Genomic DNA, 19,745 nt, shown 5'->3' on the forward strand with positions numbered 1-19,745 from the left:
GCCCTGTCTCACATTGCCAGCAGCCAGGCATGGACAGCCCTGCAATGTATTGGAGAATTCTTTTCAGGGAAAGTTGAACTACTACAGAAAAACATGTCCCTAGATACCGAAATTTGAGGATTCCTGCATAGAAGGTCTACCCCTCCCCCCCACTAATTGAGGCTCACAAGCTAATATGTCCTACACACACATACACACACACACACACAAATACACACACACGCACCTCCAGTCTGCTTTGGACCCTCATTTAGGATCAGGCAGCCCAAAACCACCAGTTATATTAAGAATATAAAAGACAGATAATTAAAACAAACCAGAAAAGAAAATCTTCTCAGAAAATGATTTGAAGAAAGCAGAGGAAAACATGTGTCTTGAGAAAAGTTATTTTCAGAGAAAGAAAAGCTATTTCATACAGAAAATAAGAACAGCGTTAATGAAAGAGAAACGATTAGAGAACAATTAAGAGCTGTTGAAAATTGCTTTAATTTGGAAAAAGCATTGAGGATGTATCTCTTAAGAAGTGGAACAAAACAGATGGTGTTGGGAGGTTAGTAGAATGAGAAATTTTTATGATGTGTCATCTACCATATGTAAAACTGATAAGTGGAGAAGTCTCAGCTAGGAATATTATTTAGCAACAAGGAGGGTAAGTACTAGAAGAAACAGTAAAATTTCCAGTTGCTTTCCCCTGGGAAATGTGTTTGGGATTGGGGAAGCTAGAAAATATTGGTTTTCATTACATCTTATTTGACTCTGATTAAAAATTTAAAAATATTAGTATAACTGAAAATGAAAGGAGGCATAATGAAATAATTATAGAGTTGTTGAGACAGTGATAAACATCACAATAAATGTGACTCTTTGAGTTGTCTTCATTGGCATATTGAGAGATATCTAATATTACATTTAAAAAATAATCACTGAGCAAAAACCAACAGCATCATGCTAATAATTGGAGACTGAATGTATCCAGAAAGTCCCATAACGAGTCATACAAAAATAAGGGTATGCTATTGCTGAACTAATTAGTGTTAAGTTTGCACTAGTGGGTATATTTTTGAATGCCATACCTTAAAGTACAGGCTACACCTGGCATCCATGAAGTTTTTTTTTTTTTTTTTTTAAGAGAGAGAGAGAGAGAGAGAATGAATTCTTTTAATATTTATTTTTTAGTTTTCAGCAGACACAACATCTTTGTTTGTATGTGGTGCTGAGGATCGAACCCGGGTCGCACGCATGCCAGGCGAGCGTGCTACCGCTTGAGCCACATCCCCAGCCCTCCATAAAGCTTTAACAAATATTATCTACTACATATTTGCCCACAAAAGAAATCTCAACTTTAAGAGGAAAGAAATAATAAGAGGCTTTATTTTTTGACTACAATTCAAGTAGAACTTAATACCATCAAGAAATAAAGACCCTGTAAACAACACAATGAAATATTGGATATTAAAACAAAACAAAACAAAAAAACCTTCTTAAAAGCAATTCTTGGGTCAAAGAAGGAATTAAAACCACAAATGGAAACTATCTAGAACATAGCCATAGAAACATTACTATGGTAGAAACTATTGCCTGCCTTCCCTATGTCCATTCCTCTCTCATTTTACTAATGTTCAGAGTGTCAATGACCAGCTACAAGACCCTGTTTTCCACACCACCTCCTGCTGCAGGTGGCCATTTGATTAAGTTCTCACCAAAAAGATTTAAGAGATTATTGGGGGGCTGGGGATGTGGCTCAAGCGGTAGCGCTCACCTGGCATGCGTGCGGTCCGGGTTCGATCCTCAGCACCACATACAAACAAAGATGTTGTGTCCGCCAAAAACTAAAATATATAAATATTAAAAAAAAATTCTCTCTCTCTCTCTCTCTCTCTCTCTCTCTCTCTCTCTCTTCTCTCTCCTCTCTCCTCTCTCTTAAAAAAAAAAAAGAGATTATTGGTAGGTGGGCTTCCAGGAAAACTTAAAAAGATGTTTGACGGCACAATCCTGCTTTGAAGTGTTTGGCGTATGTGATACTGGATCAGCTACCTTGTTGTCCAGTACTTGCCAGAGGTAGAGGAGTGGAAAGATAAGAAGTATTCTCCATGAAATCTTGCAGTCCATACCAGTCCTGAACTTCCTACATCTGGGGGAAAATTTTTGACGTCTTAGGCTGCTATTTGGGGTCTCTTTGTTAATAGTAGCCCCAGTAATTCCTAAGTGACAATTATACATTGTGATTAAAGAACAAAAATAAACAAATTAAGTATTCATGTCAAGAAGTTAGAAATAAAACAACAAAATAAAATGGAAGAAAGCAGAAGGAAATACTATAGTCCCTCCTTAGCTATGGTTTCAGTTACTTGCAATGAACTTTGTTCTGTAAATATTAAAATTCCAGAAATAACTCTCAAGTTTTAAATTCACATGCTGGTTTTGAGTAGCATGACAAATTTTCACATCATCCTGCCTAAGGTGTGAATCATCCCTTTGTGCAGTGTGTCCATGCTGTATATACTACCCATCCAGTACTCACTTAGAAACCATCTAGGTTATCACACTGTCTGTTGTGGTATTCCAGTGCTTGTGTGTGTGTAACCCTTATTTTATTTGATAATGATCCCAAAGTGAAAAAATAGTGATGCTGGTGCTTTGGATATGGCAAAGAGAAGCTACAAAGTGCTTTCTTTAAGTGAAAAGGTAAAAGATATTGTGAAAAGGTAAAAGATATTTTGAGAGACCATATGCACATAACTTATTGTAGTATAATTATTCTATGTTTCTGTTGACCTCTTAATGTGCCTAATTTATAAATTAAGCTTTATCATAGGTGTGTATGTATAGGAACAATACCTATATATATAGGGTTCAGTACTTTTCACAGTTTTTGGCATTTGCTGAGGTTTTTAAATAAGGGGGGCAGGGCTACTGCAATAAAAATCAAACTAGCGCTCGATAAATTAGAAAACTAACGGAAATGTTTGATAAATATAAGTAATTCTTTAGAGGAACAATTTAAAAAATACATATCAGTGTAATCAAATAGAAGAAAGCACAAATAATATTAGATAATGAAAAATACAGGGGAAGTGAAATTATTTATCTTTTACAAAGCTCTGTATAATAAACTTCAAAATGTGGATAGACTAGAGGAAGACAGTCATCTATCAGATTGACTCCAAATTAGAAAGAAAACTCAAAAGAGCCCTACAAGTGACAAATGAGACAGCTATTATCCCCATTATTATTCTTTGCTGCTATGGTTTTTCAGAGAAGTGAGTTTCTGCTGGGAACACCTCTGAGCATGGGCGGGGTGTGCGTCCTGCTTGGTGAACTGTTGGCAGGCATCTGACAAGGGTGGTCACACTCCGGAAAGTGAAGGCAATGATTTTTGGCATCCATCACAAAATTCAAAGCCCTGAATTGTCATTTAAAAAAAAAAAAAATAACGGTTTTCAGATTGATATGCTTCTTGAACTGTTTTGGGAAGAAAAAGAACAGCTTGAGAAAACTTTCAAATCATTTACTGATAGTTTCACAAATAACTGACTGCTTTGGGTAAAAATGTTTTAAATAGTGCATTCAAATAGTTTTGAAGATTTTAAAGTGGGATTGTGCATAAAAAATGTTTAAAAGTGAGAGGAAAATTAACAATGTAAAAAAAGAAAATTACGGAGCATCAGAACTCCTTAGCATTTACGCACTTTCATGGAAAAATACCTTGTTGGCAAATGCTGGAACACCTTCTTGGTTAAAAATAAATAGCATAAAGTGTGAGGAAACCAACTGAGGGGGGAAAAAAGCAACCAGAATAGCCTCTAAGCCAGAAACAGGAGAGTGAAGTTATGCCAGAGGCATTAGGTCATTACACCTGTGACTGCCCTCTGCCAGGCCCAGTGTTGACAAGCCTCAGATCATGTGGGCTCAAGGGCATCCAGAAAGGCCTGTTTGAACAGGTCAGGGTCAGGGGAGGGCAGCCACTCATGCTTTGGTTGTGAAGTGTCTTGTTTTCCTTTGAACTTTGAAGTTTCTCCCTCATGATTAGTCCAACCTTCATTTAAACAGATGTAATTCTCACTTAATGTCCTCTTTTTACCCCATCTTGCCCCGGTAGCTGGGACAGTGAAGCATGGAGCTGTATTTCGGTGAATACCAACATGTGCAGCAGGAATATGGCGTCCACCTACGGCTTGCAAGTGATGAGACCAAAAAGTCAAGAAATTCCCAGCACTCCAAGGCAGGCTCCTATGGGGTCAGTATTAGGGTCCAGGGAATCGACGGCCATCCCTACATAGTTCTGAACAACACAGAGAGGTGTCTTGCTGGCACATCCTTTCCTGAAAATGGGCCATCATTTCCACCTCCACTGATAAATCACCTGCCCCCCCATTCTAGCAATGGGTCTGTGCTAAAGGAGAACAGCGGAGAAGAATTACAGCTCCCAGAAAACCCATATGCCCAACCCAGCCCAGTAAGAAACCTGAAACAGCCCCCTTTCCATGAGGGCAAGAATGGAGTTCTAGAACACAAAGATGGGCCCATGAAGCCATCCCACGTGCTGAACTTTCAGAGGCATCCGGAGCTTCTGCAGCCCTATGACCCTGAAAAGAATGAGCTGAACTTACCAAATCACCAACCTCCTGAAAGTAATTGGCTAAAAAATTTAACAGAAGAAGGTACCAATAATAAGAAGGCTTGGACTTATTTTCCCAAACCTGGCAGTTCCCAGCCTTCCAGCCCTCCCTTGGAATCCAATGTGACAGCCATTCGTCTGTGCAGCTCTGTGGTCATTGAAGACCCCAAAAAGCAGACCTCAGTGTGCGTGAATGTTCAGAGCTGCACCAAGGAGAGGGTGGGAGAGGAGGCTGTTTCCCCTAGTGAGAGGTCCCTAGCTGCCCACAGCCCACATGCCCACCCCGAAACCAAGAAAACCAGGCCAGATGTTCTTCCCTTCCGTCGACAAGATTCAGCGGGACCGGTCCTGGACGGAGGTCGGTCACGGAGGTCGTCCTCGTCATCCACGACTCCCACTTCAGCCACCTCCTTGTACAGATTTTTACTTGATGATCAGGAATGTGCCATCCATGCTGACAACGTCAATCGTCATGAAAACAGAAGGTACATCCCCTTCTTGCCAGGAACTGGGCGGGATATTGATACGGGATCAATTCCTGGTGTGGATCAGTTAATTGAAAAGTTTGATCAAAAACCTGGGCTTCAGAGAAGAGGAAGATCTGGAAAACGAAACAGAATCAACCCAGATGACAGGAAAAGATCCCGCAGCGTGGATAGTGCCTTTCCTTTTGGTCTTCAGGGGAACTCGGAGTACCTAACCGAATTTAGTAGGAACTTGGGCAAGTCTAGCGAACACCTCCTCCGTCCCTCCCAGGTGTGCCCGCAGAGGCCGCCGGCTCAAGAACACCGAGGGAAGCAAAGTGTGGGCCGCACCTTTGCCAAACTGCAGGGAGCCACTCGGGGCGCTCAGAGCGCCCTCCCCAGGCCTCAGCAGAACAAAGATGGGAAAGTGGCTGAAAACAAAGGAAGTCCGGAAAGCATGGTGATTCCTGTGTCCTCCCTTCCCGCACAGAGTAAAAAGGAAGAAGAAATAAAAACAGCCACTGCTACCTTGATGTTACAGAACCGGGTGGTGCCAACCTCACCCGATTCTGGTGCCAAGAAAATTTCTGTGAAGACGTTTTCTTCCAGCTCAAACACTCAGGTAACACTGGTGTGAGTCCTGTGTTTTTCTTCTAAAATGATGAACTCAGGCTACAGGAGGCTCTAAGGGTGTGTGAGAGTGTGTGTGTGTGTGTGTGTGTGTGTGTGTGTGTGAAAAATACACATATATATTCCTATCTATAATCTTGAATCAATAATTGCACATCTGATTTTCTTAGGATTAGATTATGTCCTACTGACAACTGCATAGTTTTTTTTTTTTTTTTCCCTAGGATATTTTGAGCACTATTAGATTCCCATTGTGGTCTTTCTGCAAAGTAACTTGTCAAACACTATAGAGAGGATCAGTTTCTTTGTATAAAAATCTGGAAATATGCAAAATTAGTTTCCACAGAGTCAGTGTTTAGGTTTGTCTAGGTATGTTTTTATTTCATGAAGTTGAGTGACTAGGTTAATTTCTAGTCAGAGAAATAAAGTTAATCCTAATTTATAATTGCAAAGTGATGGAATCTAAGTGGTACATTTAGTGTTTTGGTAAGTAACCACAAAATATAATGATATTGATAATAAAGTTGGTAAGTGCCAAGCACTATTTGAATATATTATAGGACTGCACCAGCCTTATGAAGGTAGGTATTATTTACCCTAATTTACAGGTGAGAAAATTGGAGGGAGGAAGAGCTAAGTAAACTTGCCCAAGGTTACAGAGCTAATCAGCCTTGGAACTGACTATAATGAGGAAGCTTACCTGAGGATTTGTTTTTGGGAAGTAGGAATGTGTTTGGAAGCCACTGCTTGAGGGTGTGGGCATCTTCCTGGAAATATCATCCTCATGGTCTAATAACAGATGTTGTGTTCTAGGCCACACCGGATCTCCTGAAGGGCCAGCAGGAGCTCACTCAACAAACCAACGAGGAGACTGCCAAGCAGATACTTTATAATTACCTCAAAGAAGGGTTAGTGATTTCTCTTAAAGACCAAAGTATTATTGTTTCTGACTGGGCTCTTCATTTTCTTTTTTTGAAGCTTTGTATCTTATCCTCCCTTCCTGGTCTGTGCTTGTCATTTGAGGGTTAACTCTCAATGGCAGGAGTTTTCATATTGGCATTCAAGCTTGTGTGGAAAGCTTAAATTTGTAGGGTCCTGGATAGGGGAGTGCAGGGAAGAACATATTTTTTAAATGATCCTTTATTCAAGGATAGGAGAAGGTCCAGTGTTCAGTTTTGAGTTGAGTCTGCCAGCACCTTGACTTCTTCCACGCACACGGTAGTCCCCAATTGTCCCTTATTAGAAGTTACAAATAAAACCTTCATCTCTCCCCAGAGTTAACATTGGCCAGGAGCCCCTGCTTCCATTAGTTTTGAAGCACATGAGTCATTTAAAAGCAGTGCTTTCTGTACTCAACTTGGAGATTGAGTTGGAAGAATCTCGTTTTCAGTCTTTACTCAGATAGTAGCTGCACTGTAATTCTCAGCAAGGAATTTGGAAGTTTCTGTTTCAGTTCCCTCATCACATGATACAAAGAGGAGGAAAGAAAGAGTTTTATAAAAGTCTGAGGCAACTGAAAGTCAACCACTGACCACTTTCATTGGTATCTAAACCCTTGATAATTTTGTATGTGTGCTTTACAATATTTGTCTATATGCTGGAGCTGACAAAATAGCTTCAAAGTACAACATGGTAACTCTTTTTTTTTTTGGGAGGGCCGGGGAGGGAAGTAACCAAAGAGATTCTTCTAGCTGAGAGCTAGTTGTTATTTCCTTGTAAAGGGTTTTCCATGTTAAGATTAAGGCAGAAGAACCTTTGACTTTTAAAATTCTTTAAATTCTTTTTTCCTTTGGCACTTGATAATATTGACAGACTGGTAAGGCAGACTTTAGTGGGAGGTACCTTCTTAAGGAATTTTATTTTAAATCTTTTAACTGCCAGGGGTGTGGTAGAAGTTCATAAAACTTAATCTGACTATTACATGTGAAGTCAAGACAAAGGGCCGCTGTATGGACAGTCTTGGCATGGGACTTACAGTTTTTTAAATATGGGCTAAACAAGTAAGATCATTGCAGATTATTCTTAACGTAAGATTTAAACAGCAGTGTGTGTATGGGAAACATCACACACACACACAAAGAAAGAAAAGAAGAATTCCTTTTGGAATGAATTCAAGTCGTTTGAATCAAACAACAAATGACTACATTTTCACTGGGTATTTTCTCCAAAATATTTTAGAAGGTGCAGGTGTTTTTCTCACATGTTTGGAAATGGGAACCTCTGTCCCAAATGGCATATGAAATATTCTGAGCCCAGTGCTTGAGTCCCTCATTGTTTTCTCTGCTGTCTCTTCTGCAGAAGTACGGACAATGAGGATGCTACCAAAAGGAAAGTCAACTTGGTTTTTGAGAAAATCCAGACCTTAAAGTCACGAGCAGCCGGGAGCGCACAAGGAAATAATCAAGTAAGTTGAAGTTTTGTATTTTCAGAGTTCATTTAGCATAGAATGTGGTAAACAACTTGCTGTTTTTTTCAGTCACTACATTTATTTATAGCAGTAGGTGGGAACTTTCCTCAGTGGTAAGCAGTACGGCAGTACCTAAAACAGAAGCCCACGTTTTATATATAACCTAAAAATCTGAAGTGCTCCAAAATCTGAAACTTTTTGAGTGTTCAAATGAAACCATGAGTAGAAAATTCCACACCAAACCTCATATGTCCAGTCACAGTCGTAGCAGTCGTAACAAACACATAAACTTTATTGCATGCCCAAAGTTATTAAAACCATTGTATAAAATTACCTCCTAGCTATATGCATCAGGTATATGCACAATGTAAATAAATTTCGTGTTTTGACCTGGATCCCCCAACTACCTCATTATATATGTGCAAATATTCCAAAATTCAAATAATTTCCAACTTCAAAATGCTTCTGCTTCCAAGTTTTTGGATAAGGGACACTTAACCTGTAATCCTAATTTATAACCTGCTTTTTTTTTTTAAAGAAATGTTTTAAAGATATTTTATTAAGAATGCACAAAACATGACAAGATAACATAAAAAGGTGGCAAAATTTAGAAGGAAAAATTAAGAATAAGAAAAAAATAATGTAATGCTATAATCAGTGGAGATCTCACACATTGTTTTTGGTGAATTAACCATGAAAGGACTAGGACGTGAGCCCAGAAGGTCAGGCGTAAGGCGGAACAAGGACTAGAGACTGGTGAAGCCAACCAGTGTTAGGAAGGGAAAGAGTGGAGGGGAACTAATTCTTAAAAACAGCCTGTTTAATTGTGCTGAATTTGAGTTGAGACTTGGAGATTTTAGGGGGGGTTAAAATGGGAGTCATCTTCTATTTGATAAACATCTACTATGTCCCATCTGCTCGTGCCCTTACTTGTAGCTCAATCCTACAGCTCCTGAGTTAGGCCGCAATATTATTGTGTATCTTCCCTTTCCCTCTAGAAATTCTGCATGGGAGGGAAAGAGGTGATACCTGGAGGTAGGTAGGATGAAGTTTATCTGTAACTTTTTTTTTTTTTAACTTTGGAAACTTATGTAGAGGATACTTTTAGATGTTACCTACTCTCTTTTCTGCTCAGCATTCACATAGCACTCAGCTAGCCTGTGACCATGCTCTGTGTATTTTTTCTTATTTTTAATTTTTTTTAAAAGAGAGAGAATTTTAATATTTATTTTTTAGTTTTCGGCGGACACAACATCTTTGTATGTGGTGCTGAGGATCGAACCCGGGCCACACCCATGCCAGGCGAGCGCGCTACCGCTTGAGCCACATTCCCCAGCCCATGCTCTGTGTATTATACATATGCATCCACAATTTCCACTAGGGAATCTTAAAATTGTACACCTTTTATACAATCTTCAGAAGTTCTACATAATTCTTTAAGTTAGTTCCATAGTTCTTGATAAAACTTTTAAAATCCAAAATTGTCACCATGATTCTTGCTTTTTGTTCACTTGCATGATCTTTACTCGTAATAACAGACTCCAAGTAGCCAGGCTTAGCTAGGAAAGTCAGGGTAGCCCCTCTGGGAAAAATGGCACTAATGTTCTCTCAAAAGAGCATAGAACTCTTTCGCAGAAGAAGGGAAGGCAGGGCATTCTAAGTGGAGGGAGTGAAATGAACAAATACAAAGAGGCATAGGTTTGCCATGTTTAGGTTACTAGAGGCAATTTAATGTAGCTGGAACATATAGCCAGGATTCAGGAAGGGTGGGGAGAAAGCCAGATGATAGGGGTCCTGCAAATCATGTTAGAAATTTCTATTCCCAGCTTAAGGGGATGGGCTACCTTCAAAGGATTTTAAATGAGCATGAATACCATTGTATTTATAAAAGTTCATTCCTTTTGTAGCTTTTGGAGAGAGGTAAAATTAGAGGCAGGGTGACAAATTAAGAAGTTGCTGCTGAGTCAAGTGAGAGGTGAAGGGAAGATAAAATTAAGGCTCTCGGGACTCTGGCTGCGATCACAGTGCCATGACTTTAATTGCCCACCGTTGTCTTCTCTGCTTCCATCTGTGTGTTCTGAATCTGACTATTGGCTGTCAAAGGTTGTGAAGTTTATTTTTGGTGTATGTTAAGTATTTCCTTAGGAGAGAATGTAAAAGCCCTCTTCCTTAGACTGAGATCATATTGAGAAATGGCAAAGCAGGTGGGGTTTTTGTTTAGGAAGGAACAACTTATGATTTCCCCATTGGATTGGATTGCTCTCATTTCACTGAGGAAATTGAAGTCCTGTGTTTTGCGTTAGGTTCTGGTCCCCTTCTTGGGAGTAGGTGGGAGGACCTCCTCCAGGTTCATCACACTCGTCTCACACCTGGATTCAGGGAAACACAAGCCAAAACTGCTTTTTACAGTTTTGATTCCTGCTTTTATCTCTTTCCCTCACCTATTTGTAGTTTTCTAACTGCTTAACTGTAGGATTTTAGCCAAGTCCTTTGGAGAGCATCATCCTTTTATCATGTCCTGGAAGAAGAACAACAAAAATGAGATAATGAGATCCATAAATATTCACATTCAGATCAGAGATATTTTTCTAGTAGATTCTGTTTAATCTGGCTCCTCTTCATGATGTCTGCTTTCCTTTTGGAAATGTAACATCTAAAAGAAGAAAGCCATTTTAGCCAATGTGCATTTACTTACTACTGGCTTACAGGCATTTGCAGAAAGTGAAAGATAAACGTTTCATTGACAGTTATGGAGCAATAATTGCCAGGGTAGTAAAGTCGTGTCACAAAGGGTCTGGGAACACCAGGCATGGGCTTTGGGTGTAATATCATGCAGCAGATGTATCTTCAACAAATATTTTTTTTCTATTGCTTTTTGGGGTATAACTTTCAGTAAATTGCTTAACTGTATACTTTACTGAATTTTTAACATACTTTTGCATCCCTGCAAATGCCACTTAGATCAAGAGAGCCATCATCCAGTTTTCCTGAGCTACTTGCCAATCAGTTACACCTCCTCCCTCTGGAGGTAATCATCTTCTGACTTCTACCATCTAGATTAGTCTTCTCTTTTGTAAACTTCATATAACTAAAAAATTAAAGTATGTATTCCCATATTCCTGGCTTTATTTCCTCAACATGATGTCAGTGAAATTCATTAATGTTGTATTTATCAATAACTATTTTTTATTGATATGTAGTTTTCCATTGTATCAATATACTATAGTGCATATTCTTGGTGGACATTCCTGGTTTTTGTCCATTGGAATAAAGCTATTTTTTTTGGTAAACACATTTACTATATATATGGATAAAATTGCTGGGTTATAAAGTAGGTATAGATTTAGTTCTTCAATATTTCCAATTGAATTTAGAAAGTAGTTGAAATAATTTATACCCACCAGCAGCCCATGCCAGTTTTCCTGTATTTACAGCTTCTAACACTTACACTCTGCTCCATTGGTCTGCTTATTTCTCCTTGCACTAATACCATACAGATCGAATTATTGTAACTCTTAGAGCAAACCTCAATATCTAGTGGTATTTGTCTTCCATCTTTATTCTTCAAGATAGTCTTGGCTATTCTAGGTCTTTTGCCTTTCCAAATAAACTGTAGAATCAGTTTTCCATTAAAAAAAAATCTTCAGGGGTTTTAATTAGAGTTACATTATCTATTGATGTATAGATAAATGTGGTTCTGACATCTGTACATTGTTGGTACTCTTATCGTGAACATGATGTCTTTCCATTTATGTGCGCCTAGACCTCTCCCAGCCGTTCTGTCACCTTTGAGGTCTTGCCTGTCTTTCATTTAGATGTGTTCCCTTTCAAGTTCTCTTCTTCCTTTTGTACCTCTCTGTTCCCACTAAGACCATTTTCTTCCCACCTGGAGAACTTTCCTGTTGAATCCTGTGGTACTTTTCAGCTGACAGTGAATTTTCTCAGTGTTTTTTTGTCTGATAATATTTTTCATTTCCTCGAGTTTTTTTTAATTTTTAAAAAAATTTTTAGTTGTTGATGGACATTTATTTTATTTATGCATGGTGCTGAGAATCAAACCCAGTGCCTCACGCATGCTAGGCAAGTGCGCTACCACTGAGCCACAACCCCAGCCCCATTTCCTCGAGTTTTTGAGGAACTCTAGTTTGGCAAGCATTGCTTTGTTTCATAATTTTAATGACTTGTCTGTCTTTTGGCCTCCATGGGCTGCAGCAGGAAGCCAGGTGTCATTCTTGTGTATTTTCCTGAATGTTTCTTTGCGCTCTGGCTGCTCTGAATATTTTATCTTCAGTTTTCAGAAATTTAACTATAATGTATCTGAATATGTTTTTTCTTGTATCTTTCCTACTTGAGGTTCACTGTCTTCTTGATAGGTTGCTGGCATTCATTACATTTGCAAACTTTTTGGCTATTATTTCTTTGAATATTGCCTCTTTTACATTCTCTCACTTCTTCTGAGATACTGATGACATGTGTGTTACAACTTTTCATGGTATCCTTATATTTCTTGTTCTCTATTGTGTGTGTCCCCTCCCATTCTGGTGCATCAAAATTTGGATACTGTCTGTTGACCTTTCAATTTAATTAATCTTATTTGCTGGTTATGTTAGTTATCTTTTAAGTCTTATTCTTTTAAGTTGTCAGTTCTAGGATTTTATTTATTTAAATAAAATAAAGTGGATGACATCATCATCATCATCATCATCATTATTATTTTGGTACCAAGGATTGAACTCAGGGGCACTTGACCACTGAGCCACATCCCCAGCCCTATTTTGAATTTTATTGTGAGATAGGGTCTCACTGAGTTGCTTGGTGCCTCACCGTTGCTGAGGCTGGCTTTGAACTCGCCATCCTCTAGTCTCAGCCTCCCCAGCCTCTGGGATGACAGACATGTGCCACTGCGCCTGGCTGGATGACATTATTGATGTTCTGGATTGTATCATCTCCCCTGAAGAACCCTGAGTTTTCTTCTTCATTCTGTATGCTCAGTTGCTTTGAGCATTGTTGGGGTGGTCAATTGAGTTTTTGCCCTTAGTCCTACAGGACAACTCATCTTCCTTTCTTGGGATCTTGAATGCCTGGATGTCTGTCATAGCTTCTCTGTTGTGGCTGAACTGGAACCCTAGTGTCTCCCAGCTTAGTGCAGTCTGTGGAGTCTCTGTTGAGTTCTTTGTCTCCTTCAGATCTTCTCTGTTGGCCTCTCAGATTCTTGTCCTGTTCATAGTGTGGCTTAAGAATAATCTAGGAATCCAAGGAGTACTTTTTCTTGCAGGTTTGAGAGCTTCTGTGGAGTTCTCACCTCACCGTGATTCTGAAGTCTCCTTGGTTTACCATCTCTAAACTCTAGTCTCTGTTCCTTCATCAGTGAGAGATTCCCCCACCCCTTAAATTAATAAGCTTTATTTTTAGAGCAGCCGTAGGTTTACAGCAGAACTGAGTGGAAAGTTCCTGCCCCCTGTTCCCCATACACACTCTTCCTCAGAGTGGTACTTCTGTTACAATCAGTGGACCTATCTTGACACACCCATTGTTACCAAAGTCCATGGTTTATACTAGGGTTCACTCTTGGTGTTGTATGTTCTATTGGTTTTGATAAATGAACAATGATGTATATCCCTATTATAGAATCATACAGAGTAGATGCGCTGTTCTAGGACTCTTTGTGTTGTGCTTTTTTATCCTCCCTCTCCCCTAACTCCTACAACCAACAATCATTTTACTGTCTCTATAGTTGTGTCTTCCCAAATATCATACAGTTGCAATCATATAGTATTTAGCCTTTTCAAATTGACTTTTTTTGATGTGGAAAAAACTTAAATATATTACTAGGTCTTTTTTATAGATAGCTCATTTTTTCTTTAAATTTTTTTTTTTTTTTAGTTGTAGATGGACACAATACCTTTGTTTATTTATTTTTATATGGTGCTGAGGATCAAACCCTCACACATGCTAGGCAAGTGTTCTACCATGAGCTACAATCCCCGCTGGGTAGGTCATTTCTACTTAGCATTGAGTAATATTCTATTGTTTGATGAACCATAGTTTATCCATTCGCCAACTAAGGACATCTCGATTGCTTCCAAATTTTAATTGTGAATAAAGTTACTGTAAACATCTACATACAGGTTTTTTTTTTTCAGTTCATTTTGATGAAGACCAAGGAATGCAACTCTTGGAACATAGAGTTTATCTTCCAAAATAGTTGCATTGTTTTGCATCTCCCCCACCCCCATCCCACCATGAACCAGAATGCCTGTTGTTCTACATGCTTGCCAGCATTTGATATTTTCAGTATTTTGAATTTTGGTCACTGTAATAGGTGTGTAGTGGTATCTCATTATTTTAATTTACAGTTTCCTAATGACGTTGTTTGAGCTTTAAAATTTTTACTGTGCTATGGTTTGAAAACAGTCAGGGAGAGTACAGGGTAAATGTAGTGTGACCTCGTGTGTTTCCCTTATTAAGGATTATAGCCCCATGTTGGTTGGTTTTCAATGCTTGCAAATATGTTGGTTTTCAATGCTTGCAAATATGTTTCATATTTTTTTTCATAGTTTTTGTAGGGAGAATAAATCTGATATAAGCTACTCTATCATGATTAGACCCAGAATTACAATAATCCCTTATTGAAATTTTTATTAAATGTAGGAGAAGTGTTAGATTCTATAGACACAGAAATGCACAAGACATGATCTCCACCCTCCAAAAGTTTATAATCTCCTAAGGTAATAGTTCTCAAGAATCAGTGGTGCTAAACTATATTTTGTAACAAGGTTTAGTTATTGATTTTCTTGTGATTTCTATGTACTGGAATCTAGAAAGTTTTATAAAGCAGTTTCTTTTAAGTATTATTTGTCCTAAATCTAATACTTAATATTTTATAATATTCTATAGAATACTTTGAACACTTCTAGGAAATAAATTTTAGTAAGCAAATAAGTTTTAGTCTTATTGAACGAATGTTGAGAAATCTGGTGAAATAATTCCTGTGACTGTGGTAAATGATATAAAGTTCACTGGAGTTCTGAGGGGCCAGCCTGATTAACTCTGCCTGCAAAGCAGGGGAAGAGTCTGTAGGGGTTGACATTTGAATTGAGTCTTTAGATTGTTAGTGCTATGCTTCATCAGTTACTGCTTTGGTTATATTTTGGGAAAAGAGAATTAAAACATCCTAAACTGCCGCAGTCCAGCTGGCTGGGCAAAATAACCGGGAGGTGACGAACAACTTGTGTACATTGATACAGCAGGAGTGGGAGCCGTTTATTGTAGGACAGGAGGGGGGTATATATACATTACACACAGCTTATCTTAATTAACATAAACTAGATACAGCAGTCAACCAATAAGGAATCTCTACACTTAATGGCTCGATGATGTTACTTCACAAACCATTCCCTCTGGCAAAATGCCAGGTGCCATCTTGACTTGTTTACAGACCCTAACACTGAACATTTAAATTAGGATATCTTTGCAATTAATCACAGGCTTCTAACTCATCATCTGAAGTCAAAGACCTATTGGAACAGAAAAACAAGTTGACCTTAGAAGTGGCTGAACTTCAGAGGCAGCTTCAACTAGAGGTCAAGGTATCTGGCTCTTCTTTTATTTTTTCTATTTCTGTCTTGGTTGTTAAAGAATATATTAAACACATTGGGATGCCCAGGTGAAATGAAAGCTCATTTTATTTTTTGCCCCAAAGAAGCATTCCTTTCATCACTGAGTAAATTCCCATTATTTGGCTGCTGTTGTCCAGTGAAATTTTTTTGTAAGTAGCCAAAGCACATAAAGACTGTTTGCTTTGACAGAGTTAAAGAAACACTGTTGGATTCAGGTGGGACAATCAGAAACTAGATGTATAGTTAGTATGTAAAACATTGAACTAAATAGGAGTAGCAGAATAAAGTTTAGCTGGAAATTTCTTTTAGGAGTATTACAATTCACTAGGTATAAATATTTAAAATTCTTTGGAGTTTGAACTCTATGCTTTATTTTTATTTTTAGTTGTCAATAGACCTTTATTTTATTTATTTATATGCAGTGCTGAGAACTGAACCCAGTACCTTACACATACTCTACTACTGAGCCAAAACCCCAGCCCACTCCTATGCTTTAATTATGCTGTTTAATTAAATTGTTCAGTAATGTAAGTGCAAAGACATGGAGTCCATTAGAGTTTGGAAGTAGGTTTCTGTGGGATGATGTGAATATACAGTGGTGGTACTTTAAAATGGCACTGCTTCATTTTAGAATCAACAAAACATCAAAGAAGAGAGAGAGAGGATGCGGGCAGACTTGGAAAAGCTGCGAAGCCAATGTGACAGTAAGGTGGAAGAGAACTCCACATTGCAGCAGCGACTGGAAGAAAGCGAAGGGGAGCTCCGGAAGAACCTGGAGGAGTGAGTTTGGGGCCAAGAGCCTGCTATCCTTCCTGAGTTTTTATATTGTGTGCAGCCCGAGCCCCTTTGACCTCTTAACTACACCCAGCCTTACTGAGGCTGCCCACCCTTCCTTTCCTCCCAACAATCCTTGTAAAACCATGAAGTTGATGACATGTGCAGACTGGTAAGCAGGAAGGTTAATAATTATTAAGATTCTTTGTACACCTTGAAGTATGTTTTGTACAGTTTCAGCCTTTAAAGTAGATCTCATGACAGGTGAGAAGTGGGGGACACTGAGTAGTAATAGCTAAAGACAGATTTCAGTGAGCCTGGGCCCAGCTTCCAAAAAGTACTTGTCACATGGCCTCCACAATCTCCCAGTTTGCAAATTTTATTCTGGTTTATGTTGGTCTCTGTGCTGGGTACTTGCACCCCTTCTCAGTCTTTGAGGATGAAATTCAAGTCCACAGTGGACCTTCCTGCCATTGCATCACTTTAAAGTCTGTGGCAAAATGATCTAAAACCTAGATTTAAAAATGTATAGTGATCTTCTTCTCATGCTCTTCCTCTCTATTCTGTTCTTAGTTGCTCTCCTTGTATCAAAGAAGACATTTGGCATTTATTTTTAAGGGATTGGCTAGCTTCACTTAGCATAATCTGCTCTAGTGCCATTCATTTCCCTGCAAATTCCATGATTTTGTCATTTTTTAGTGCAAAGTAATACTCCATTGTGTATAAATGCCACATTTTTTTTTTTTCCCACTAAACAGGGATGAGAGGGGGGAGAGAAAGAGAGAGAGAAGGGAAATTGCATGGTAAAGGAAGGAGACCCTCATTGTTATACAAAATTACATATAAGAGGAAGTGAGGGGAAAGGGGAAAAAAAAACAAGAGAGAGAAATGAATTACAGTAGATGGGGTAGGGAGAGAAGATGGGAAGGGAGGGGAGGGGAAGGGAGGGAAGGGGAGGGGAGGGGGGATAGTAGAGGATAGGAAAGGCAGCAGAATACAACATACACTAGTATGGCAGTAGGTAAAAAAGTGGATGTGTAACTGATATGAATCTGCAATATGTATATAGGGTAAAAATGGGAGTTCATAATCCGCTTGAATCAAATGTATGAAATATGATATGTCAAGAACTTTGTAATGTTTTGAACAACTAATAATAAAAAAAAAAAGGCTATTGTGAGCCGCTGTAATAGATAAGCCTCTAAATCCCAGTGGTTTAATAATAAAAACTTTATTTCTCAACAAAAATAAATAAATAAAATAAAATAAAAATTAAAAAAAATGTATAGTGCTATGTATAGCTGTGGCTGTGACGGAAGCCCTCAGTGAAAGGTTAAGCTGGGATCAAATTCAGAGGGAATTCAGGAAAAGTGGGACTTTATGTCATAACAGCATTTGATTGCCCTAGTAATTTTGATGGTAGGGTTATTTGCTTTAAAAATATTCAGAGAGATGAGTTTCAGAAAATAAGTTAGCAAGAAAAATATCAGAACATTGAGGGTACAGTAAAGAACTTAGAAACTTGAAAGGTATGGTCATTGTGAGGTTGGAAAACTTTTCCTTGTTAGAGAGTGATTATTTTAGGGTTTGTGAGCCACGTCATCTTTGTCATAACTGCTCAACTCTTATCATTACTCTGTGACCATGGCCACAAGCAATGCATAAGTGGACCAGCAAAGTTGTGTTCCAGAAACACTTTCACAGAAATAGTCATGGGCTGGATTGGCCTACAGACCATAATTTGATGATTACCCTGGTCTAGAGTACAGGGATAAGGGAGGGTGGGATGACTTTGTTGAAAAAAATATCAAAGTTGACTTTTGTCATTTCTTTATCTTCTATGCTCAAATTCTAGTAGCCTACAGTCTCCATTTGGGTAGAAAATTTCCCTACATTCTGCCCCCCCCCCCCATTTTATTGGTTTGAGCTCTCACCTGACATCTGGGTCAAGTTGGACTGTAGCCCTGGGTTCTTACCAGGTGCCATTTTAGGTTGCTGATCCGTTCTTTACTGCAGAGAGGCTCCTTGGGGCTTTACATGACTCTGTGACTGTCTGAAGTCAGATTGGATGAAGAACTGTGGAGCCCAGGAGACTCTCTGATGGGCTTCCTCCCTGCCAGGCTCTTCCAGGTGAAGATGGAACGAGAACAGCACCAGACGGAGATCAGGGACCTCCAGGACCAGCTCTCAGAAATGCATGATGAGCTGGACAGTGCTAAGCAGTCTGAAGACAGGGAGAAGGGGGCGCTGATAGAGGTAAGGGGTGGTGGCCAGTGACAAGGCCTCACCCGCTGCAGAGGAGGGGGTGGGGGGGCTGGGTGCCATTCTGTTGTGTTCATTCACCTGTGGCTGTGGTCAGATTCTGGGAGAGCACCATGTGTCGTTAGTTATAAACATTCTTAGGAAAACTTGGAAAAGAATAGCACATTACCACCCATCAGTCACCAATGCTGGTTCAACAGTTGTCAATATTACTTACTTACTTACTCCATTAATTTACCTGTTCATACACTCATCAATTTTTTTTTTTTGTTGTTGTTGTTTACTGAACCATTTCAAAGTATAGACACCGTACCTCATTCCTAAACTTTTCAGCATGCATCTTTGAAAAATTGGGGAATTTATTTTACATAATTGTAATACCATTATTATACTTAAAATATTAATGATTTCCATAATGAATATCTATCTATTTCCAATTCTTGGTCCTTATTCAAAATTTCCAGATGTTCCCCCAAGCATATTTTATAGTTTTTTCCCTTCCTCTGAGCTAGGTTCTAGTCAGAAATCACGTATTTCCATTATTGTGTCTCTCAAATTTCATTTTATCTTAACTCCTCCTATCCCCCATCTCCATCTCCTTGCTCTGTCTCCCATCCCACTAACCTAAAAAAAATTGGAGCAGTGCCCCACATTGTGGATTGTTCTGATCGTCTCTTTATGGTGTCTGTTAACTTATTTCACTATCCCCTATATTTCTAGTAAATTGGAATTATATCTAGATACTAATAGATTTAGGGCAGACTTTGGACAAGAATAGTTTGTAAATATGATGTTTATGGAAAAAATGAGCAATAAGATTGTGGTAATACTTAACGCTTTTTGTTTCTTAAGGCCCCACAAGCCTACAAGCTCCGTAAAGGAAGGGTCAGCTCTGCACTGCATCGGTAGCATTTGCTACAGTTCTGGGCTGCACAGAGCCACAGTACGGGGCTGCACAGCAGTCTGTACAT

The 19,745-nt window shown here is 38.9% G+C and overlaps 1 protein-coding gene across 2 annotated transcripts in view; it reads left to right on the forward strand.

Moving 5' to 3' along the window:
• Cgnl1 (cingulin like 1) overlaps positions 1 to 19,745 on the forward strand; it is a 155,869-nt gene that overhangs the window by 47,982 nt on the left and 88,142 nt on the right. For both annotated transcript variants that reach the window (XM_027925993.2, XM_071608310.1), the window contains exons 2-7: positions 4,100 to 5,704; positions 6,526 to 6,620; positions 8,011 to 8,116; positions 15,607 to 15,708; positions 16,370 to 16,518; positions 18,633 to 18,768. In XM_027925993.2, the coding sequence (XP_027781794.2) occupies positions 4,115 to 5,704; positions 6,526 to 6,620; positions 8,011 to 8,116; positions 15,607 to 15,708; positions 16,370 to 16,518; positions 18,633 to 18,768 (2,178 nt within the window). In that variant the 5' untranslated portion in view covers positions 4,100 to 4,114. The remainder of the gene's footprint in view (positions 1 to 4,099; positions 5,705 to 6,525; positions 6,621 to 8,010; positions 8,117 to 15,606; positions 15,709 to 16,369; positions 16,519 to 18,632; positions 18,769 to 19,745) is intronic.

This window comes from Marmota flaviventris, chromosome 2 (assembly GCF_047511675.1).
Source record: "Marmota flaviventris isolate mMarFla1 chromosome 2, mMarFla1.hap1, whole genome shotgun sequence".
Lineage (NCBI taxonomy): Eukaryota > Metazoa > Chordata > Mammalia > Rodentia > Sciuridae > Marmota > Marmota flaviventris.